At 46.4% G+C, this 23890-nt stretch overlaps 1 protein-coding gene across 5 annotated transcripts; it reads right to left on the reverse strand.

Annotated features, from left to right (window-relative positions):
- Nucleotides 1–3203: 3203 nt before the first annotated feature.
- Nucleotides 3204–23885, reverse strand: LOC128342838 (zinc finger protein 384-like). 5 transcript variants are annotated; one of them, XM_053290861.1, is made up of 5 exons: nt 23451–23885; nt 20222–20334; nt 19720–19790; nt 19389–19629; nt 3204–3561 (listed from the first exon to the last, which is right to left on the reverse strand). In XM_053290861.1, exons 3-5 carry the CDS (start codon nt 19783–19785, stop codon nt 3494–3496), a joined length of 375 nt encoding a protein of 124 aa, XP_053146836.1. In that variant the 5' UTR covers nt 19786–19790; nt 20222–20334; nt 23451–23885; the 3' UTR covers nt 3204–3493. The 5 variants fall into 5 exon arrangements, with proteins under 5 accessions (XP_053146836.1, XP_053146834.1, XP_053146831.1 ...); XM_053290859.1 differs by lacking the exon at nt 3204–3561 and adding an exon at nt 15878–18403 and having other exon boundaries at nt 19720–19786; nt 23451–23884; XM_053290856.1 differs by lacking the exon at nt 3204–3561 and adding an exon at nt 15878–18403 and having other exon boundaries at nt 23451–23883.
- Between the last annotated feature and the right edge of the window lie 5 nt (nt 23886–23890).

A 23890-nucleotide genomic window follows, 5' to 3' on the forward strand; every position in this document is an offset into this window, starting at 1 on the left:
AAGCAGTTTTTGCATTCTGTTTCAAACGCAAAACAAAATGCAAAATGGCCTAAGCATTCTGTTGAATGCTTAGCAGTCGAACCGACTATTTCAACGGAACAAACATTTCAGCCATAGGGAACAATGGGGAATTCAAAACACCCCATTGTTTCCCATGGGTAGCTCCTAAGGACACCAAAGTGCATTGGGTGGTAGCCCATGTTGGGTGCTACCTACCACCCAGCCCACAAAAGAAATGGGCAAGCAGGTGATTTTAAATATGTTTTGACTTTCCCCCCAAACCCCCATTGGATTCTATGGGGATTTGGGGGAAACCCTAATAAGATTCTATGGGGGTTGGGAGAAAAGGTTAAAAATATGTTTAAAATCACCCACCAGCCTATTTCTTTTGCGGGTTGGGTGGCAGGTAGCACCCATCATGCACTACCACACAACCCACTTTGGTGTCTCTAGGAGCTACCCATGGGGAACAATGGGCTGTTTCAAGTTTCCCCACTGTTCCCTATGGCCAGAACAAGCTGTACTCACAGAGTGCACACACAAGTTTTGCACTGCAATTTGCAATGCATTTTGCAACCCTGCCTTGAAAAACACTGCAGAAGCACACAGTAAAAAGGAATCTGTCCCTCCCAACACAGAACACACATTTCAAACACAGTCCAAAAATGGCCAAAAAAGAATCACTGACCCAGAATCCACTGCTAGACACAATGCCTGTGCTGCCGTAACATCATTGGCACAAGTTGCTCTCTTACACACAATTATGACTCCTTACATTACTTCCTAGATTGCAACAGCTGCCACAGCAGCATCCTTACTTAGCAGTAAGCATTGCCCTAAGCTCATCTAGAGCAAATTCAGCCACATTTTGACTGAGTACACCTTGCAATGCAGATTGCAGAGCAGACAAGAGTATTAAGTGAAGCACAAGTTAGTCTCAAGACCAGACATGGAGCTCATCACAGCAATCACCAAGAAATATTACACAGAGACACAGAGAGAGGCCACTGTCCATTTCTCACCACAACATAATTTCACAAATGAAACAAACCACAACTCAAGCACCCAAGTTCTGCCTTTGTCAGTCTGAGATCCAGCAAAAACTGATAGTTATAGCAGCAATAGCACCGCATATTACACTCAGTGCTGTGAAAAGAAAAACACAAAATCAAACCTCTCTGGATTCCTGCCTCCTCTCCTGATGTATCCTCTTCAAGAGAGGCAGAGGCACACTATAAGGGCACTTTCTCTGCACCTCCCAGTCCCTTTGAATACATTTTGAATATGAAATCCCCTCCTTTTGTGTCCCCCCCACTCCTCACTCCCCTCAGTAAATGGGGGCACAGTTGACCATGAAAACGCTTTATTGGTATGCTAGCAAGCCAATGGCACAGTGGAGAAATGACTTGATTAGCAAGCCTGAGGTTGCCAGTTTGAATCCCTGCTGGTATGTTTCCCAGACTATGGGAAACACCTATATTGGGCAGCAGTGATATAGGAAGATGCTGAAAGGCATCTGTGGTCGCCAGGAATCAACACCAACTCGACAGCACACTTTACCTTTAACTTTAACAAGACAACCAAGAAGCAAGGAGATTGCAAGCCAATCGAAAGCCAGTGCCAGAAAACCAATCAGCAAGAGAAAAACAGGCCTCCAAAATGGCACTCGGAACGTCAAAACATTTCAACTCGAAACGCGGTTGTTTTATTCCGAGCTCGAAACAGGCCCCAAACAGAAGGACATTCTGTTTCAAGCTCAAAACACTCAAAACAGGCCATTTAGAGTTGAAACGTTCTGCACATCCCTACCACCTGTACTTTTAAATACAACTATAAAATGCTTTCTATTTAGATTATAATATAACACAAGTGTCTTCCCTTCCTCTTTTATCCAAAATCTTTGAAATACTGGAGGAGAGAAAATAATCCAGTTATGTTAAGAAATTATGTCCTTTGGGAATCGACATCCCCACTACAAATTCCTGAGAAAAATGGCTTTAACAACAACAAACAGAATATAAGATCCTTCTATATCTCACAGACTAGCAAGAGTGTTGTTATTGTATACTTCTTTGTGGAGAGTCAGGACAGATGTAGATTTCTCCAGAAAGGTGACTTCTTAGTCACTAGTATGATGTTGTCTCTGTCCTGCAGAGATGAGTGGCGGTCAATGTCTCTGGGGCTAGGAGCAGAATGGGCTGCAGCTGTGCCCCCCACTTCCTGCCCCCCTCTGGCTGCCTCTTTCTTTCTTCTTGCCCCACCCCAGTTCTAACTTGAACCAGGGGACCTGCATGGGCAGGTCATTCACCAGGTTGAGCCCCTTGGCATTGCCATTTGCTGGATATCCCAACCTGGCAAATGACCATCCCACACGGCTCAATCCGGCGAATGACGTGCCCACAAGGCTCAAGCCAGGGTGAGTTGAGAGAGAGAGAGAGAGAGAGAGAGAGAGAGAGAGAGAGAGAGATGCAGCTGTGGCCCATCTTGTGCCACCCTGCCCTGCCCTGCTCTCCACACACACATCCATACACACACACACACTCAAGCCCCAGCTGCCACTGGCAGAGATGATTCTTCTAAAGGTTGAATATATTAAAGTAAAACCTCTTTCACACTTTAAACCAACTGATGATATGAGTCCCTGTCTATTTAGGGACCCTCTTTGGCTTCTCTTCTCAGATGTCCTTACCTGTTATTTTCTCTTTCCCATTGTCCTCTCACCACCATTCTATACTCTTTCCCCTCGGGTAGAATCCAGCAAGCTGGTTTACATACCACTTTACATGAATGCTATTAAAACATCCTCTGGTGTGGGGGGGGAGGGTTTGTGTGTTCCATCTTGTAGTATAAATGCAGGATCGGTAAATCTTTCACACAAGTTCCAAGCACGATTGTAAAGGAACCCCACTGGAGTTTGGGCAGTTTTATTCCCCTGTGCAGTGTCTGGTAGTCACTGCCACCACTCTCTGCTTCTAGAAAGAACTCAAGTTTGGGTCTGAACCAACCTTTGGAGGATCCCCTCGGTCTTCGCAGAGCAGGAGCTGGGCTTAGTTCACCCCTTCAGTTAAGTTCCCTTTAAGTAGCTCAACCGAGCGGTCAGCTTGTGAGAAGCTGCAACTCCAGAGCCTCTGAACAACACACGCAAGAGGTGAGATTGTTTTTGTTAAGGGTTTATTAATCTACATGAACCAAGGTGGGGAAGGGGTAAAATGTGCCGTCAAATGTGCCGTCAAGTTGATTTTGACTCCTGGCGACCACAGAGCCCTGTGGTTATCTTTGGTAGAATGCAGGAGGAGCAGGTAGGCATCAGGAAAATAAAGCAACAGTCATTTCTAACACATTCTAAAGTCTAAAGCACAGCACTTACAAATCTTGGTGAAGGATGGTCCAGCCAGTAGATGGAAAAAAGCTGACCTTTAACACAGGCAACACACAACTTGTAAAGAGTTTCTTAGGTAAAGCCCCTGGAAGGGCAGTAAGTCCCTTCCACCAATCAGAGCCTTGTATTCAATTCAGTATCTTTTATGTTTTGTTGATCAGAAGTTTGTCCCAGTGTGGATCCTATAGAAAGTGTGGTGGTGGAGTCAGAAAGAAAAGGGGAGGGAAAGAAGGAGAAAAAAAGGAGGAGTTGTTGCTGAATAAGTTCTTCCTTCACTTTTTAAAAGATTACTTTGTGTTTGTGAGGGAAGCAGCTATAAAACACAGAGGTAGGCCACAGCTCCTCAGCCAATGAGGAGGTGAGATGCCCTGGTGGGTAAAAGCAACTGTGAGGCTGGCACCTGTCCGTAGTTCAAAGGGTTTTCCATTACCATCCTCACTGGGTAGGTGGGGTGCAAAGTGTCCTTTTCTCCTGTGCTAGACAGGATTAGGGGATTGGCGGGTGGCAGGTCCATCAGATGCTGTGATGCTCTTGCTTCACAGTGATGGAGGCTTTCTCCCATCATAGGAACATAGGAAGCTGCCATATACTGAGTCAGACCATAGGTCCATCTAGCTCAGTATTGTCTTCTACACAAACTGGCGACAGCTTCTCCAAGGTTAGAGGCAGGAATTTCTCCCAGCCCTATCTTGGAGAAGCCATGGAGGGAACTTGGAATTGGATGCTCTTAGGAACATAGGAACAGAGGAAGCTGCCATATATTGAGTCAGAACATTGGTCTATCTAGCTCAGTATTGTCTTCACAGACTGACTGCGGCTGCTCCAAGGTTGCAGGCAGGAATCTCTCTCAGCCCTATCCTGGAGAAGCCAGGGAGGGAACTTGGAACTTAGATGCTCTTCCCAGAGCGGCTTCATCCCCTGAGGGGAATATCTTCCGTGCTCACACTTCTAGTCTCCCATTCAGATGCAACCAGGACAGACTCTGCTTAGCTATGGAGAGAAGTCATGCTTGCTACCACAAGACCAGCTCTCCTCTTCCCATAGCGGCAGCTCCATCCTCTAAGGGAAATATCTTACCGTGCTCACACATGCAGTCTCCCATTCATATGCGATCAGGGTGGACCCTGCTTAACTAAGGGGACAAGTCATGCTTGCTACCACAAGACCAGCTCTCCTCATGCACCATGTGGATGACCACATGGCCATCATGTCTCATCACATGGCACATGTGACCATCATGCATGCAGCTCCTTGACAATAACCTTAATCACCATATAGATGCTCCTGCAAGCTTCCATGCTCCTTTCTAGTGCAATCTTGCCCTTTGTACACACATTGAGCAGGGACCTCAAGCAACGTTCACAGTGCCACCTGCCAACCAGCACTTGCATTCAGATAAGAACCCTCCTTTTCCCACAGTTGCCACCAAAAATAGTAATGAAAAGGGGTGGATTCTTCTTGGAACTGTGAAGCAGGTTCAATAGAGCTGCAAAATAGCATGAAGTCCCCGCTCAGCATGTGTAGACGGTCAGAGGGATGGGGCTGTAGCTCAGAGGTAGAACATCTGCCTTGCATGCAGAAGGTCCCAGGTTCAGTCTCTGGCCACATCTCCGGGTAGGGCTGGGAAAGGCTCCTGCCTGAAACCTTGGAGAGCTGCTGCCAGTCAGTGTAGACAATGCTGCAGTAGATGGATGAATGGTCTGGCTCAGTACAAGGCAGCTTCCTATATCCTTAAGACCATGCTTGGAAGGAGCACGGAAGCTTGCAGGAACATTCGTGCAGTGAATAAGATCACGCCTGAGAGCTGTGTGAAAGATTTGCTGGTCCCACACTTTATTGCTGTTTGGAGAGATTGCAACAAATCCAACAGAAAGTTGCTATGCATGCTCACTGGACTTGAGCATGCTAGTGATTTCATTGACCTGAAATCATGAATCACAGCTGTTGCTAGAAATGTGCTGCACTTGGAGGAATTTCGCCAATATGCTATGGTCTCTCTTGTCCCATTATTGCCCCACATTAATGGCCAAACTGTTATGTTAATGCTGTTATTGGCCCCAACATGCTGGATTTTTTTCTTCTGTAAATAGCAGCTGTGGCAGGAGGGGGTAGGCACTCTGAATATTCAACATTCGTTCTTCTGATTCAGTTATTGCATGAAAGTAGACTAGATGGAAGTTATTTATCAGTATTAAATATCAGTGCAAATATCATTTGTACACAGTGTTGCTAGACATGCAAAGATTCTAAAAGGCTTTCTGTTCTTTTATACACAAATATATGAAAATTCAGGGTTGCACAATGCAGCTGTTGCCTTGAGCAGCACAAGATGCAGTTCCTCGTATGGCCAGCAAGTCTCAAGCAAGAGAATGACTGAGAGAGGAGAACAGGTTGGAAGGCTGGACATGAGGGTGAGCTTTCTCTGCTTTACTGCTGGTTGATGCCCCAACCAGAGGAGGTTTATTATGCAGAGGAGAGTTCTACTTGCATATCACTCCCACCACCTCAGCAGCTGTAGAGTAAAAAGGAAAGAACTTCCTTTCCTTTCTTTCCAACTCAGTTTGTCTAAAGATCAAATGACACATTAATAACAAGCTGGCAGGGTTTTGGCACACTAGACAAAGTTTGACTTTGGTGCCCTCACCCACCAGCTAAGAAGTGCAGAACCCCAACTTTAACTCAATGAATTAATCATTATGATCTTTGACCAGCATAAGGCAAGAAAATATAACATTGGCAGCTGTTGAAGGCTACTAAAATTGAGGGAGTATGAACTGTAAGAAGGCTATAAAATTGCTAAATGGTTAGAACCTATAAGGTTTATAAAGGCTGCATTACAATCTTTGGCCGTGTAGCAACCAGCCCCTTCTCTCCCCTAAATAATTAACCAGAAGTGAACCCTGTCCTGACTGACAGGCTGGTGAACTCCAGGGATCAGCCAATCAGCACACCAGGTAGGTGGGACCAAGACAGCCATTGGAGAAGAAGAAGAGTTTCTTTATTAGAAGAAGCTAGGCTGGAGGTGAAGCAGCTGAGCACATGTGGCCAAGGAGGAAGGCTTCAAGGAGATCTCTGCAGTTCCTTGAAAGCCAGGAGGGTAGGAAACTTGAATCCTCTACTATGGTTTGGTGAGTTCAAGAAGGAAGCTAAAGCTTTGGCTTCTGGAAGTTAGTCTACGGAAAAGTTTGTTTAGTCAAACTGTGCATTAGACTTTCAATTTTCTTTTGTGTGCATTATGTATATCCCTGAAACTGTTCTAGGATTGTTTACCTGTAATGTAACTAAGCTAAGAAACGCTAGCCTGCACCCATCCATCCAGGGTGTTGCAAAAAACTCTGTAAGCTTTTTTGTAAGGTACTTTTGTATTTTTCTACATCCCTGTTCCTTGCAACTGGGGTGCTTTTTCAAGTATTCTTGTAACCACTGAGTATTTTTACCTGTAACTAAAAGCTGAGGGAGCCTCAGACCGAAGCAGTCTGTAGCATTTGAATAAAGTTTTTTTTCCTCTCCCCCCCCCCTTTGTTTTACAAGCCTCTCTGAGTAGATTTTTGACTCAAGAAATGGGGGGCTGGAAGGGGATCTCATTTTGGTGCACACAGGCCTCAGATGGTCAGCAGTCTACCAGTTTTCTCACCACGTGGAAGCTTGCACGTGGAGGATTTTTGAGTATTTTTCCCATAGCAAAAGAAGGAGAGTTTCCCTGGGATTTCCACCCCAAGCCCAGGGAGGGTCAAACTTTGAGATAAAGAGGAGCGGTGGCGGCAACTATTTTTGAAACTACAAGAGATACAGGAATGTTTAGGGAAAAGCCTTGCTAGGGAAGCGCAAGAGGGATGATTCAGCATTTTTCTTCCCCTCACGTGCGCTTGCAAAGGCTTGTAATCCGCTACAGGCCATCATAAGGCAACTGGAGCACAGAAACTGTAAGCACCATGAATCAGCAGTTACAGTATAACACTATAGGAGACTAAAAGGTTTACCAATTAAAAGAGATTAAACTGTATAGGTTAAAACTGTTAAAATAGTGTGATAACTAAAATCTATAAGTAAAAAGGCCATAGAGTTTAAAAGGTTATTGTAACATCAAAATTGAAAACTATAAAATTGTAAAAAGTTCCATAGATTATAGGCGGGGCTCTCTGTGCTGCACCAGGTCTAGGTATTATTTACTGGCGGCCAGAGTCCAGCAAATTTTGCATACAGCTGCACAGAACTTGGCAATTTGTGTGTTGTAGAAGGGTTGAGAGTAATATGGAGGTTTAGAATTAATCAGGGTGGCCAGGTAACCTAGCCAGTTGTGGGAGAATGATGGTATTGTGGGAGTCTCTGTAGAATGGGAAATGAAGAAGGACATGATCTGTAGTTTTGACTTGCCTGGTGTTGCATGGGCCCAGGCGTTCCGGGAAAGGGATCTGCCTGTATCTTCCATCCAGTACAGCCAAGGGGTGGGCACCAAAGCGGGCCAAGGTGAAGGCTCTTCTGTGACCATTGGAGAACCTCAAGCTGCGTTAAGGTAAGCAGCAAGGGTTGCTATCTATCTTAGACTTTCTGAGATAAGAAAGTCTTCTTGGCCTTTTGGCTAAGATCAAGTATAGCATCCGACTTTAACTTGAGCTGTACAAGCTGTTCATTCACCGGGTTGAATGACCAGCCCACGCAGATGGCCAGCAAATGACTAACCTGCACTGGTTTGGGGAGACAGCTGAGGAGCTCAAAGCCTGCCCAACGCCTGCCCTTCCTCTATTGCCGCTGCCTCCCGCCCCTCAGCAGTGCAGGCCCTGCCATCTTCAGGGGCAACTAAACTCCCTGAGAGGCAGCTTTTAACAGCACTGTGAGGATTTCCCTTCACAACTAATCAGGCCCCAAGTGCAGCCAACCCTACCATCACACGCAGCACTTACTTCCTGTCAGAGGCGCTCTTAGCCCTGGACTTCTGGGCCAAAGTCCAGGGCTTCCACAGCCCCTGGGGGCCCCCAAATTCTTTTTAATCTGTCCTGAGTGGTGTGGTCACCTGGACGAGCATGATGGTCCAGGCTTCAAAATTCCCTAGGTGCACCTCTGCTTCCTGTCTTGGTTCAAGGCACTGGAGAAACCAGGATGGAGGTTCCTGCCCAGGGGTGCTTTTCCCACTGGGCAGAAGTCCAGGGCCTCCAGTCCACACCCCCTGGGGCCTCCCAAATCCTCTTTAGGCTGTCCCAGGTGGTGTGGTTGCCACGCCGCTGCCCCGAGCAGTAGTGCATGACCTCTGCTTTAGAGACAGATGGTGGTGTCAGGGAATAAATACATAGGATAGAAATAGGTTAAAATGTTTCTGCTCATGCATATTTGCATAAATATACCTGTTTTATATTCTTGCATTCTTGTGAGTTCAGTTGCTGTTTGTGCTCTCAGGATCCCACGTGTTAAAAATACTGTGTGTGTTACGGGGTGTGTGTGTGTGTGTGTGTGTGTGTGTGCGGGTTATGCTTAATTTGCAGTGGTGGTGGTGGGGGCTCTAAGGGCCTTTAGGTCCAGGCTCCAAAATTACCTAGGTGCACCTCTGCTCCTGACTGAGCAGCTGTAGCAGTAACAGAGTGGAGCAAGTGTAATGCACCACTCAGAAGTTTGTGGAATATAGGCCTGGAATATAGGCCTGTGTCTGATTTCATTTTATATTAAGAAATGAAATCACACCTGAACTCTGGGTGAACTGCCTGCTCTGCAAAGGGAGAGGCGCATTCCAGCATTGCATTGTGAACTGGATACTTAAGAAAACACAAAGGGCCGGGCCTGTGCTAATCAATATGCTAAAATGTAACTCACTATCAGATAACGTCTGTGCAAGAAATCTATGCTAATCATTGTCAATGATGGCCCTGCTATGCCCACAGGGGATCGTTCAGTTGCTGTCTATAGAAATTCCACCCTAGGAGAACACCTGTAGATTTAGTCTTTCTACTAACACTTGCTCCTCCTCCCGCTCCCTTCCAAGTGCACAGTTTGCAGAAGATGAGATTCAGATTTCTCTGAACTGGCCAATATCCTGAATAATTAAAAGACATTGTCCAGAAAGTAACAGCTTTGTCACCCCTTCTGGGGAACCCAGGAAAAGATGAGATTTGAATAGATCTCTGAACAGATCAAAGGAAAATACATGAGGCGACTAGACAGAGAGTGAGCAGTCTTGTGCCTACGGGCATACACCCTACATGTCTGTGACTTCTACTGCGCAGTGAGAAGTCAAGACTCCCCAGTAGGGATGTGCATGGTCCGGAGCGGTCTGGACCAGCACCGAAGGGGGGTCTCCCTTTAAGGGCAGGGAGGGTTTACTTACCCCTCCCGCCGCTTTGCCCCCTCCAGCGCCCGTGTTTCCTGTAGAAATTGGGGCGGCAGGATACCTCCCCGCCGCCCCTTCTGGCTGCTCAATGCCGCCCGCCTCCAGGACGGGGTGGGCGCGCGGGCGGCTTCACTTTGCAATGCTGCTGAGGGACTCACGGTTTACTGCTGCCAATACAATGGTATTAAACCGGAACAGAAGCCGGCACAGCACCGAGCCGGCCTCTGCTCCGGCGCCTCACCGCCCGGCGGCTCCCCCATCCTGAGCCGCCGCCGCCGCCCAGCAGCCACTGAAAAAAGCTCCAGAGAGGACGCGCCGTCGCCGACGCACCGCGCCCAGGCAACCCTCACTTCCGGCCAACATGCGACTTCCCCCCCACATACAGAGTGGCTGCCTTCATGCTGCCACTCTGTATGTGGGGGGGAAGTCGCATGGAAGCCGGAAGTGAGGGTTGCCTGGGCGCCGCGGCATGTCGGCGACAGCGCGTCCTCTCTGGAGCTTTTTTCAGTGGCTGCTGGGCGGCGGCGCACCCACCCCGCGCGCGCACCCACCCCGTCCTGGAGGTGGGTGGCATTGAGCAGCCAGAAGGGGCGGCGGGGAAGTATCCTGCCGCCCCAATTTCTACAGGAAATACGGGCGCTGGAGGGGGCAAAGCGGTGGGAGGGGTAAGTAAACCCTCCCCGCCCTTAAAGCTACCCCCCTCCACCCGAACTGAACTGGCCAGGTCCGGAAAGTTCGGAAGCCTTTACAATGGCCTCCGAACCGGTTTGGACTCATCACTACTCCCCAGCCATGGTGCTCCAGCTCTCAGCCATGATCTGAAGCAACTGCAACAACTCCTGTCTCCAGCCAAGCGCCTCACTCCTTCAGCTGACGAGATTCACCGTTCTCAAGTCTCTGGTCCTGGGTAAATATGCTGCTCCTACAAGCCTGGAATTCCTTCATCCCTTCCCCTTCTCCTGCTCCCTTCCCCTTGTCCCCCTACTAATTCCTGAATCTCCCCCCAAACCATGCCAGCCCTCAGCCTACCTCCCCCGCCTCTTTTTCTGCCTGTATCTGAATTGTATTAGGCTTTAGGAAGATTTAATGTACACACATATGTTAGGCACATTACACTACACCTTGAATCGGAAACATGTTTTTAATGTGGATTATTTTATCCTAATGAGCAACTCTTTATAATAACGCCCATTGAACTTTCTGAGTGTGTCTCTCTCTATCTCTGTTTGCACGCCCAGATCCTACGTGGTCATCATCTCCAAGAACCAACTCAGTTTGTGTATGATGTGGCTTTGCCTCTTTCCCTCTGAGCATGTACAGAGTGCGAAACCAGGTATAGTTCACAACACGAGGCAGGGCGAGCACAAAGCATGCTGAGTGGGGAGGAGGAGGAAGAGGAAAGCCGCTAGGAGGCAGGCCTTGCCCACTCAGACTTCCAGCCAGGGACCTGTTGCACTCACCCCCACCCCCACCCCCTGCAAACTGGGCTAAATGGCAGTCTGGAGGATTGGTCTGGATTGTGATCATGGCAAGGGGAGATAGATAGATAGATAGATAGATAGATAGATAGATAGAGTTTATTATGGTCATAGACCAGCAAAAGGGAGAGGGATTTATTTATTCATTCATTCACCCATCCATCCATCCATCCATCCATCCATCCATCCATCCATCATCAAATGTGTACACTGCCCCAGACTTTTAGCCTTGGGGCAGTTTACAGCAACATAAAACAGGTATTTATGATGATTGTGATGAAATGGGGGTTTACTCTATGCTTTCCTAGGATCTACCCTAAGTAGAAAGATTGCTCTGATCCCAAACTAGGAGCACACCGTACCTTCGAGGTAGGCTGCCACCAGTTGAAGACTGATCTAAAGCCACTGACCAGGCTTAGAGATGGCTTCAACAATCTAGAACTGTCTGGCTTGGGACGTACAGGCACTGTACAGCTGGAGTCCAAATCACCCAGCTCTAAATAACAATACATTATTCAGGAAATAACTCAAGATTAGTGAATGGCCTTACGAGTCACATGGGGAAGAGTCTTGCAAGTAACCCTCCAGAACCTGTTAAAATCAGACTGAAGCCACTATAACTTTATTATTTATATAACAAGGGTTGCACACAGAATAAGGAATTGGGGAAAATAGAGGAAACTGGTAGTAAATAAAGGCACACAGGAATTCAAAAGAAAATACAAAAACATTAACTAACTAACTAGTGCTGAGTTTTACCTTAATCTAGCAGTAGGCAGGTCTTTGGCTGAGAAAGTATTAATCTCTACAGCTTCTCTTTTCCTGGACGCTAGTAGCAGCTGGTGATATGATGCCTGGTTGCTTTAAACTTTTGCCGCTGTTATGGTGCCAGTCCAGATGGGAGGAAAGTTTTCATTGATGCCAATGGGAGGCTTCCTCCTGGGTCAAATTGCCGTCAGAGGAACAATCTGGATTGGGGCCCCCACATAGCTGCCATTCAGCTCAGAATTGGACAGGTTCAGACATTAGGCAGAACCGTTGTTTATTGTAACTAAGGTTTATTTGCCAGACCTGGATTGGCACCATAGTTAATCACCATATCTTGCTTTGTTTCACCATATAATGTTCAGCTTCTGCCTTCTTACTTCCCATAACCTAGACTTGCCTCTCTTTATGCAAGAACACTGAAAGGGCAGAGCTACTGAAACATACAGATTAAACCATGACTGCCGGTTCAGACATCACATAAGTCCATGGTTAGGACAAACAAACTAATTTTAGATCTTGGGTTCGGATTATTGCTTGACTGCCTGAAATAAACCAAGGTTGTTGACTGGCATAGGTTCAGGCATACAAACTAGCCACAATTAGATGAAATAAATCGCGATTCCATATGATGTCTGAACTTGCTCAGTATGTCAAGGTCAAGCATGTTATTAGTGTGACATGTGGTTTGGTCCTAAATGGATTGCAGGCTGCTTTCCTCCTCCGGTAGTTCTGCTGGGGAGGAGTGGAGTGGAAAAGGCACTTTCACCCTTCAATACAGCAGGTAGGGTGGAGAAAAGGAAGTAGGAGGAGAGAGTAAATAAAAGGGAATTAGGGGAAAATCTGCACCTCAGTATTAAACTTTGGAACAAAAGTCAAGAAACTTGAGACTTCAGGGATTCCAAACTGATAATCTGGTAACACTACTTTCAATTTCTAATCCAAATCTTCACCACACATTTAAACCAGTTTGTTACTCATTTCCTTTCACCAGGCTGGGAACTCTGGAAACTGTAGTTCTGTGGGAGAACAGCTAGGGAATGGGATCTCTAACAAAGATTTTCTCAGCAGCACCCTCACCAAATTACAATTCCCAAGTTGCTTTTGAGAGCCATGACAGTCAAAGTGGTATAAAACTAATATAAATTTATGGTGCAGATATGCCCCCAAGGGGATTTTTCAGAAAATATATGTGACAAAGAGGTATCATCTTGTTCACAGGATTTTTTCCTGAAAAAAATCACAAAGATGAGAAATTCTGGCCTAAAGTTTTCCAAATATATTCTTCTATGGGAATAACTCCAAGTACAGTCCCTTTAATTATTACATTGACTGGCCCAATGATATAGCAAAATAGGTGGAGTTTGTCCTCAAAAGTGCTCCTGTGAATATCTTAACACATTTCTCTTTTAAATCAATTTTAAGCAACATTTTATGTTTAAACCTTCCCAGTATCTTTTATGAGAATGATCCTAGATGATGTGCTTCAATTATATAACATGCAGCTATAAAGACACTGATAAATGTCTACATTTTTACCCTTTCTTGGTGAAACTTATTCATACTCAGCCTCATTGTTTATTAGTCTGCAAATGTTAAACCAACGAGCTCTATTACATTAATCAGCTGATTCTGAGCAGCAGATTTTCAATGATAAAACTTGTATCGATTCAAATAATCAATTCAGCTGAAGATTTTTTCTTTCACTACATATATTAATACTATATACAGGGGCTCTCGTGGTTATTTTGTGCAGTTAAAACATATCAGTGGTTTTCTTTTAAGCTGAAATGTATGTAATTGTATTCTGTTATGCATTTGTTATAGTGAAAGCTGACAGCTCTGGAATATTGATGACAGCTATGGAAATAAGCCCATGGGAAAATTCCTTCTTAATACCCATCATTCTTGTGCTCAGAAAGGGCCATTTCCTTTGCAATTTTTCTCCCATCTAAATATTGATAGATCATTATTCATACAAAAATATCTAATCTCTCTCTCTCTCCCTCCCTCTCTTTTTGGTTTCTTCATTCCTGTTTGCCTCACTTGTCACAAGATAAACATGCATTTTATTAAAAAGCATTTGCCTCTATCATTTTCTCCTTCAGATTTCATTGACTGTGCGCACACACTGATTATTATAAAAGAAAAGCAAGCAAAATGTCAACACTACCTTCCCTACCTCATTCATTACACTGAAGACTTCCATTACCCCTTCATTTGTCTTTTATGTAAAACACACCATCAACTTCTTTTCATCCTTGCTTATTGTGGCTATTTGCCCCTGCTTCATAGAATTTAATTCAAACGTACAGAAAGGTTGCTTTTTCATACCTGTAACATTTCCTGAATGTACGCAAAAATTATATACACACTTACCCACAATCACTTTCCGACATTATTATTAATAATAATAATTATTATTTACATTTTATATCCCGCTGTTCCTCCAAGGAGCCCAGAGTGGTGTACTACATACTTAGGTTTCTCCTCACAACAACCCTGTGAAGTAGGTTAGGCTGAGAGAGAGGTGACTGGCCCAGAATCACCCAGCAAGTCTCATGGCTGAATGGGGATTTGAACTCGGGTCTCCTAGGTCCTAGTCCAGCACTCTAACCACTACACCACGACATGGAGCTCAGGATGACATGCACAGGCTCCCCCCACCACACACACACACACACACACACACACACACACACACACACACACACTTAATCCTCACAGCACTTCATGAGATTAGTTAGGCTGAGAGAGAATGGATTATATCCTAAGGTTTTCTTCCTCCGGAGGACTAGCCCAAAGTCACCCAGTGGGCTTCATAGCTGAACAGGGATTTTAAGGTGAGTCTCTGGTCCAAGTTATCATCTCTAGAGAAAGTAGAGATGTACAAAAGCAGAGGTGACCCTGCTAAGTAGGCAGGCAGTGAGCTTGAGTTGCCATTAAGGGGGAGCAAGATAATTGCCTTCCTGGATCCGACTAAGGGTTCTGCTCTTCCAGCCTTCTGTCTCCAACAGTGAGTGGTGTTATCTTGCAAGCTTATAGGCAGGGCATAATATGATGGTTGGCATGACACTGCCCTGAAACAGTGACTCAACTTCCAGAGGCGGGCATCAGAGAACTCATGTCCCTATGGCCATATAAATGCATCCTCAGAAGAACAAGGTACTGTTGTCCCCTATTCTGAAGAGACCCTTTGGCCAATCTCAAACAAGGGCAAGCAGCTTAGAGCCCATGCTCATACTGCCTGAATCCTCCAGGCCAAAAGCCCTTGAGGAACTACCACATAGCCCTTCCAAAGCGCCACAGTTCCCACCACATCTTTTCAAAAATGACTACCAACTTGTCAGGAGCCTACTGAATGACAACGAAATGCAAGACTCCGCACTAAGTGCTTCCTCTCAAGAATCTGCACTTCATAGAAGAGGCAAAGCCTGGTGAGCCGAGCTCCTCATTTGGGCATATCCTCTATAATAATATGGTAGAGTGTGATCCCGTGCCGCCCGTGTCTTTCTCGCCCGTTCTGGGCATGCGCTCCGCGCATGCCCAGAATGGGCGAGAAAGATACGGCCGCCCAGACACGGCGGCCATGATGAGCGGGGAGAAGCGGCGGCCGAGGAGAAGCGGCCGCCGCAAAGCCGGGCGGGGGAAAGAGGCAGAGGGGGAAGCTGGCCAAGGCGGCGGCGAAGCCGCGGCCTCGAGCCACAGCCGGACGGGGGGAGGCCGACATGTGGGAACCAGGAGGGGGCCAGAAGGGGAAGTCGCCGGAGGTGAGCCGGCAGCCACTTCGGCAGCAGACACGAGCCGGCGGCCGCAGCGCCAACGGAGGCCAGCCAGGGAGGCGGAAAGCCAGAAAGGGGAGGCCGGCGGTGGGGGGGCCTTGCCCGGCCGGGGAGACCAGCCGTTGCATGGAGGCTGGCGGTGGCGGGAGGAGGAATGACGACAGGGGGCCCGGAGTGCACAACTCCCCTAGCGCCCGTTAATTTAACGGGCCAAAAATAACTAGTTTCCATATATTTTCTGAAGAAAATCTTCTTGGCTTTTATGCTCTCCTTGATTCTGTCTGTCAACCATGTAAGCATCATCTTGGACTTGATGGTACGTTTCCTAATTTGTGGTATACAGTATATTCTAGTTTTTCATCTTTTTCTCCCTGTCAACATCATCAGGACAAGGCATAACCTCCCTAAATGCCTGCCTGGAGGCAGTGATGGGCTGGATGAGAGGTAACAGGCTGAGGCTGAATCCAGATAAGACGGAGGTATTTATTGTGCAGGGTTGGAATTTGGGAGATGATTTTGATCTGCCAGTTCTGGATGGGGTCACACTTCCCCAGAAGGAACAGGTACACAGTCTGAGGGTACTTCTAGATACAAACGTCTCCCTGGTGTCCCAGGTTGAGGCAGTGACCAGAGGTGCCTTTTATCAGCTTCAGCTGATACGCCAGCTGAGTCCATTTCTTGAGATAAATGACCTCAGAACAGTAGTACATCTGCTGGTCACCTCCAGACTTGATTATTGCAATGTGCTCTATGTGGGGCTGCCTTTGTACGTAGTCCGGAAACTGCAGTTGGTCCAGAATGCGGCAGCCAGGTTGGTCTCCGGGTCAACTAGGAGAGACTATATCACTCCTATCTTAAAAGATCTACGCTGGTTGCCGATAAGTTTCCAGGCAAAATGCAAGGTCTTGGTAATAACCTATAAAACTCTAAACAGCTGGGGCCTTGGGTATTTAAGAGAATGCCTTCTTCACTATGAACCACACCACCCACTGAGATCATCTGGAGAGGTTCATCTGCAGTTGCCACCAGCTCATCTGGTGGCTACTCAGGGACAGGCCTTCTCTGTTGCTGCCTCGAGGCTTTGGAACACACTTCCTACTGAAATAAGAGCCTCCCCATCTCTTACAACTTTTAAAAATGCAGTCACGATGCATTTGTTCACCCAGGCTTTTAATTAGATATTGTTTTAATTGTGTTTTTAATAGTTTTAACATTTTACATTTTAATTTTTGTAATGTTTTAACCTTTTTATCTGTTTTTATTGTTCTGTTCTAAACCGCCCAGAGACTTGCATTTTGGGCGGTGTATAAATGTAATAAAATTAAATAAATAAATAAATAAATAAATAAAGTTGTGTGTCTATCACTGTAGCTTTAAATAACCCCAAGTGTTTTGGAGGGATTTGATCCTCTTGAGTTTCTCTTCCTATTTACTAGCCCTTCATTTTTTAGAGTAATTGCAGAATAGGGATGGGGTAGCTAGCTGAGCTAAATACCCACAAACACATATCAAAAAGTGAATTGTTCTCAGAACATAGGCCCTGGTCAAAGTAACCCTGCTGAAAGAAATTCCAAGAGGGATGGATGATTCATCACCCAGAGTCTCTCCAAACCAAATACTGGCCCATAACCCAGTTAGAGAGCTCAGGAGGGTAGATTTCATCTTCTTTTGTTTTTCCCCCTTCTCGATCACTGGTCTACGTGGCCAGAAAGGGACCCAGGGACCCTGCAGATGGGAAGACGTTGAAAGACTGCTGACATGTGAAGCTAAAAACTGGAGGAAAGCTGCAGAAGATAGAATCTCTACACAAAAAGGTAGTTCTTGTGGAACTACCTGCTGGAAGTAAGTCAATACGATGTAAATGGGTCTTCTTCTTAAGACAGAACAGATTGTAAGTCCACAAGTGGAAATTTGTTTTTCTCTGGAGGAGGAGCCATCAGTCGGACTAACCACAAGCAGTCAATTGTTGCACTTTCATCCACAGAAGCAGAGTACATATCAGCTGGCCAAGAATGTCCAGAAGCCACATGGCTGCATGAGTTACTGTTAGACTTTGGAATTGATGAGCCAAAGCCAACTGAGATGTCTGAGGACAACCAAAGGTGCATCCAACTCTCCCTGACAAAAAGGACTATGAGCTGTTTCTCATGAGCAGTGAGAAATGGCAATAGGGTTTGCAGGGAGGAAACCCCGAAGAGCTTACAGACTGCAGATGAGCAGTTTCCTTTCCTTGGGCAGGCAGCGGATTGCCCGACCAGATGAGTACCGGCTGCTGCCAGTAGCTCTGAGCCGGGTCACCCCATCCCCTGGAGCTCCGTGTGAGTGCACAGTGCATTAAGGGGATCCCCCCCCCCCAAGAGCGCCGCAGTCAGTCAGGCGTGGCTGACATATGATTTTTTTTTTAATGAGGTGAGGAGAGCACTCGCTCTCCACCGCTCCTGCAGCCGTTTCTTTTTTCGACCTCTGGGAGCTTTGGGGGTTATACCCCCGGCACCACTGGCTGCGCCACTGTCTGAAAGGGCAACAGCCCCTTTCTTGGAAAGGTCAGGTACGACTTGGAGAGCTGCCTGGGAGCCAGGGGGAAGTGCTGAAACAATCATGGGGGCCGAGATGGGAAAGGTTTGCACAGAAGAGGCTGTGGTTACCAGCGACCCAGAGGGAGACGTGATGACTAGGCCAGGACCTGCAGTGAAAGAAAAGGGAAAGATCAGAAATCAGATAGCCATTCACCTTCCAAGATCCTTGGGGAAGGAAAAAACACCCCTTAAAATCCTGAGCCACATAAAAACAGATCAGTCCATGAATTCTGGGAAAAGAGGATTGGAACACTGGGAGGCATTTGGGTAGAGAGCACAGAGATTTTATGGTACAGCAGCATCCAAGCCTACATACTTGGCTAGAACTTCCTTCTTTTGTGAGACATTGATTAATTATGTTGAGCAGAGGAGAGTTGGTCTTGTGGTAGCAAGCATGACTTGTCCCCTTAGCTAAGTAGGGTCAGCCCTGGTTGCATATGAAAGGGAGACTTGATGTGTGAGCACTGGAAGATATTCCCCTCAGGGGATGGAGCCGCTCTGGGAAGAGCAGAAGGTTTCAAGTTCCCTCCCTGGCTTCTCCAAGATAGGACAAGATTTTAAGGAATGGGAGCTGGTCTTGTGGTAGCAAGCATGACTTGTCCCCTTAGCTAAGCAGGGTCAGCCCTGGTTGCATATGAAAGGGAGACTAAAAAAAACTTACACTAAAAGTGTAAGCACTGTAAGAGATTCCCCTCAGGGGATGGAGCCACTCTGGGAAGAGCAGAAGGTTCCAAGTTCCCTCCCTGGCTTCTCCAAGATAGAGCTGAGAGAGATTCCTGCCTGCAACCTTGGAAAAGCCGCCTCAGTCTTGGTACCCATCAAACTCCAGGTAGGCTGCAAGTGCAGGGATTTGCAGAAGGTTTCAAGTTCCCTCCTGGGCTTCTCTGAGATAGGGCTGAGAGAGATTCCTGCCTGCAGCCTTGGAGAAGCCGCTGCCAGTCTGTGAAGACAATACTGAGCTAGATAGACCAATGATCTGACTCGGTATATGGCAGCTTCCTATGTCCTGGAAACAAGGATACCCCAGACCCTCTTTCCTTGAGATGTACCCCTCCACTGACACTCCCTATGGCACTCTCCAAAGCCTCTCACCTGTTGTCATGAGCCCAGCAGACTGCACAGGCACTACAGTGATGTTCTGCGTCACAGATGCCTGGCTGTGTGGGGTGAGCTGTTCTGGCTTGGTGTCAGAATCCATAGAGATGTTGGTGGGCAGAGCCACAGAAGTGGGTACTGTCAGCAGCGTAGGATAGTGCGGGGGAGCCAGGCCACAGCCCTTCTCCGAGGGCAACAGTTGCTCCTTCATCTTGTTAATGAACATACTGTTGTCAATCTAGAGTGAGAGCATAAGAAAGAGTGTTTTTAGAATACTAGGCAGGGCAAAACACTGTATGAAGCATGTTAGGAGCTAGATAATCCTCACCTGTCCTGAGACGGTGGGCACTGCTGTCCAGAAATACAGAGAGGAGTTGAAGTGAGATTCTTCCATTCTAGCTGAAGAAAGACAGACACAAAGCTTGATGTCAGATCCCAAGAACCTTTATATAGTATGACTGAGACAGAGCCCCTTTCTTATTTTAAACCAGTTCCAGTTCTACTGCGGAGATTCCATCAGCCTAGAAAACAATGCTCTCTGACGTACCAAAGCTTTGGAAGCCCAAACTATCCGCAGAATTCCCCACTCATCCTGTAGCAGAAAAAAGGTGGGCTGTGCATGCAAAGTCAAGATTTGCACAGAAAGGCAAGAGCATTTTATTCCTAAACTGTCAACAAATACAGAAATGTGTATATTTCTTTTTCCTCCCCCTCAAATTGTCAAATTGCTAAACAGGTGCCAGATGATGCAAAAAAATGTTCCAAGCTGCAACATTACAAAAATCTGAGCCTCCATTAAAACAAACAAACAAACAAACAAGCCAACAAACCGTTGAGCTGCTACAGAACTTTTGATGAGGTGACTTCAGAAGGGCACAGTGAACAGATAAAGGACCCTGGTTTCATCATGCTGAAGTCCACAACATCAGTGAATACTGGGAGACTGCGAGAGCAATTTGAACAGTTTGTGATTTTGTAAACTTTTGAAATTTTTGAATTTTCTTATTAATGTTATTAATTGTTATTGTTTGTTAATCTGGTCTGTGACCGCAATAAACATACTACTACAGATGGTGCCAAACTATTTAGGGATGATACCAAACTATCTGGAGATTTCACAATCTTCAAAACATCTCTCTCCAAAACTGGGTGATTGGGCGACAAAATGGCAAATGTGGTTCAATTTGTAAAGTGTAAAGTGATGCACATGGGGACGAAAAACCCCAGCTTCAAGTATACACTGATGGGATCTGAGCTGTCGGTGACTGACCAGGAGAGGGATCTTGGGGTCGTGGTGGACAGCTCATTGAAAGTGTCAATTCAATGTGCAACAGCTGTGAAAAAGGCCAATTCCATGCTAGGGATCATCTGGAAGGGGGTTGATAATAAAACTGCTAATATGATAATGCCCTTATACAAAATGATGGTGCAGCCACACCTGGAGTACTGTGTACAATTCTGGTCACCACATCTAAAAAAGGACATTGTAAAACTGGAAAAGGTGCAGAAGAGGGCAACCAAGATGATCAGGGGCCTAGAACACCTTTCTTATGAAGCAAGGCTACAACACCTGAGGCTTTTTAGTTTAGAAAAGAAACAACTGCGGGGAGACATGATAGAGGTCTATAAAATCATGCATGATGTGGAGAAAGTGGATAGAGAGGAGTTTTTTTTCCGTCACATAATACTAGAACCAGGGGTCATCCCATGAAATTGATTGCCAGGAAATTTAAGACTAGTAAACGGAGGTACTTTTTCACACAATGCATAATCAACTTGTGGAATTCTCTGCCACAAGATGTGGTGCTAGCCAACAACCTGGATGGCTTTAAGAGGGGTTTGGATAACTTCATGGAAGAAAGGTCTATCAACAGCTACTAGTCGGAGGGCTATAGGCCACCTCCAGCCTCAGAGGCAGGATGCCTCTGAGTACCAGTTGCAGGGGAGTAACAGCTGGAGAGAGGGCATGCCCTCAATTCCTGCCTGTGGCTTCCAGCTGCAACTGGTGGGCCACTGTGTGGAACAGTATGCTGGGCTAGATGAGCCTTGGGCCTGATCCAGCAGGGCTGTTCTTAAGTTCTAGATCCCAGAAGGCCTAGACCCCTAGAGTTCACTCTCTGCTATTGGAAAAGCTGAAAAGATGCTTGGAGTAGACTAGGAGAAAAAGCTTGCTATAGAGAGAGGCTGGACTTAGTAATCTGATGCCCAGATAAGCCCCACTGAGGCTTACTCATCTTAATTGAGTAAGGCATGAACATGTAATAAGTCTGACAAGATGCTTCATTGGCTACAATGGTTCAGGAAGTCGATCAGTGCTCAATTATGCAGGCCTCAGGGAAATGCTAATTGTATGGCAGGAGCAAACAGAATGTTGTATGCAAGGAATTGAATAAGAACATACCAAAATGTGTGTGTTTTGTTAAAGAGCTTTGGAGGGGAAATTTCTTTATCTGCCTCAGCTACAGTGGAAGTGCACAGGTAAGGGAGCACTGCTAATACTGTCTGAAAACATGGATTAAGAGTTATAAATAAAACAGTTTGTCTAGGAGATCCATCAGAGTTAGATTAAGATGCATCATGCCTCATGGCTAGCTACATAAAGGAAGAGGAAGGGGAGAAGAAAGAAATCTGTCCCTCAGGTGAGAGACTGAAACTTGAGACTATGAGTCTAACAAAGGGGAATCAGAGCAGAGAAAGCAGGGTCAGAGGGGGAATGCCCTTACTGGCTATCTCTACCCCTAAAGCCCCTAGTGGCCAATAGGGTTTGCCTGTTGTTGGTGCTAAGAGTTGATGCCATCAGGAGCTGCATCTTTAAAACCCCTCATGCACCAATCTATGACTCCCATCTTCTCAAAGAACCTGGAAACAGTCTCTTGGTAGTGCCAAGATCTTGGTAGATCAGTCCATCTATTACCATGTCTTGAGTTGGAGAGTACTTTAGCGTAACTAGCCCACTCTCATGTGCCTCTCAAACATAGTGCTGCTTTATGTGCTTTGTTGGAATGCATGCAAAACCAGACTAAGGAAACCCAGCCTGGTGTTGCGTTTGTGTGTGTACCACCAGGTATGTACCATGTGTGTACCACCTGATCCCGGCGGCACGGCAGCGGTAAACCCGCTTGTGGAGCCTCCCTCCAAAAGGTTTACAAACCTCCTTTACAAACTGAACCACATTTGCCATTTTGTCAACCACTCACCCAGTTTGGACAGATCCTTTTGGAGCTCCCCAGAATCTGTTTTGGATTTCACTAACTAAATAGTTTGGTGTCATCTGCAAATTAAAACTAAATAGTTTGGTGTCATCCCTCCTATATTCTACCAAAGGCAATCACAGGGCTCTGTGGTTGCCAGGAGTCGAAACTGACTGGACAGCACACTTTATTTAGTCCAGAGCCTGATTGTAGGAATAAGATATATTTTTGCAAGGAGGTTGGCAATTTCATATTTGAGTTCTTTAATGACTCTTGGATAGATGCCGTCTGGCCCTGGCGATTTGCTAGTTTTCATTTTTTCCAGACGGTTTAGAATCTATTCGGCAGTTTGCTTCCCCCCCCCCCCATTTAGATATGGCATTGGGGGCAATTTACCATCACGGTGGTCTCTGCTATTATGTTCACCTCACTCCTTTCCATATATTTTCCCATGCAGTCATCCCCCAGCCTGCATTACCTCAGCACATACAGGAATGGAAACACGCATTTGCCAAGGTAACATATATCACCCTTGGAATAATGCAGGTGCTGGGGCAGAAGTCACAATTCCACATTTTTATGCTGGAAATGTCACCACATTCCTCTGTAGTAGCAAAAATAACGAAGAGTTCCACATCTAAGAGACATAACCCACCAACGACTAAGACATTTATCATGGCATGATCTTTCATTGTCAAAATGGAGAGGGGGGGGGAACCACGTATGCATTCAAGTGCAGTGCTTTTGCCCTCATTGGCTGGAAAACTGCAAGGTGTGAGTAGGTTTGCTTTTTACTGAACAGCTATACAGAAATACTGCCGGCGTGTTTGCTCTTACGTCTCCTTAACCAAAGGGACTAGAAACTTACTTTAAAAAAAAAAGACAATTAAGAGCTGGGGGAAAGAGTCTGGAACCCTAACTGAAGCCAACAACCGCCAAGACCTCCTTGTGGCTAAAGCCCCGTAGTGTGTCGCCAGTCCTCCCGTGTGCTCTGTGTTGGGGAAGGAGAAGACCTGCTGTCTCCCTAAAAGGTAACCAAAAATCAATCACTCTTCAACTGATTTACTCTAGAGTTATTAATGGGGGGCGGGGGGGGGCGTGACGTAGCAGAGGAGGGAGGAGGAAGACAGAGGGAGCGCCGCGCGTGATCTGGCCCATGCCGCCGCCGAAGCATCTGTCGCGCGCTCGCAATTGTCGTCCTTCCGGCGCGGTGGCGTCTTTCTCCGCGCGCTGCTGAGTTCCAGTCCCTCTCGCTTTTCGAAATCTCAGAGTTAGCCGCCAAGCGCGGCGCTTCCGGTGAATGATAGG

This window comes from Hemicordylus capensis, chromosome 2 (genome assembly GCF_027244095.1).
Source record: "Hemicordylus capensis ecotype Gifberg chromosome 2, rHemCap1.1.pri, whole genome shotgun sequence".
Classification (NCBI taxonomy): Eukaryota; Metazoa; Chordata; class Lepidosauria; order Squamata; family Cordylidae; genus Hemicordylus; species Hemicordylus capensis.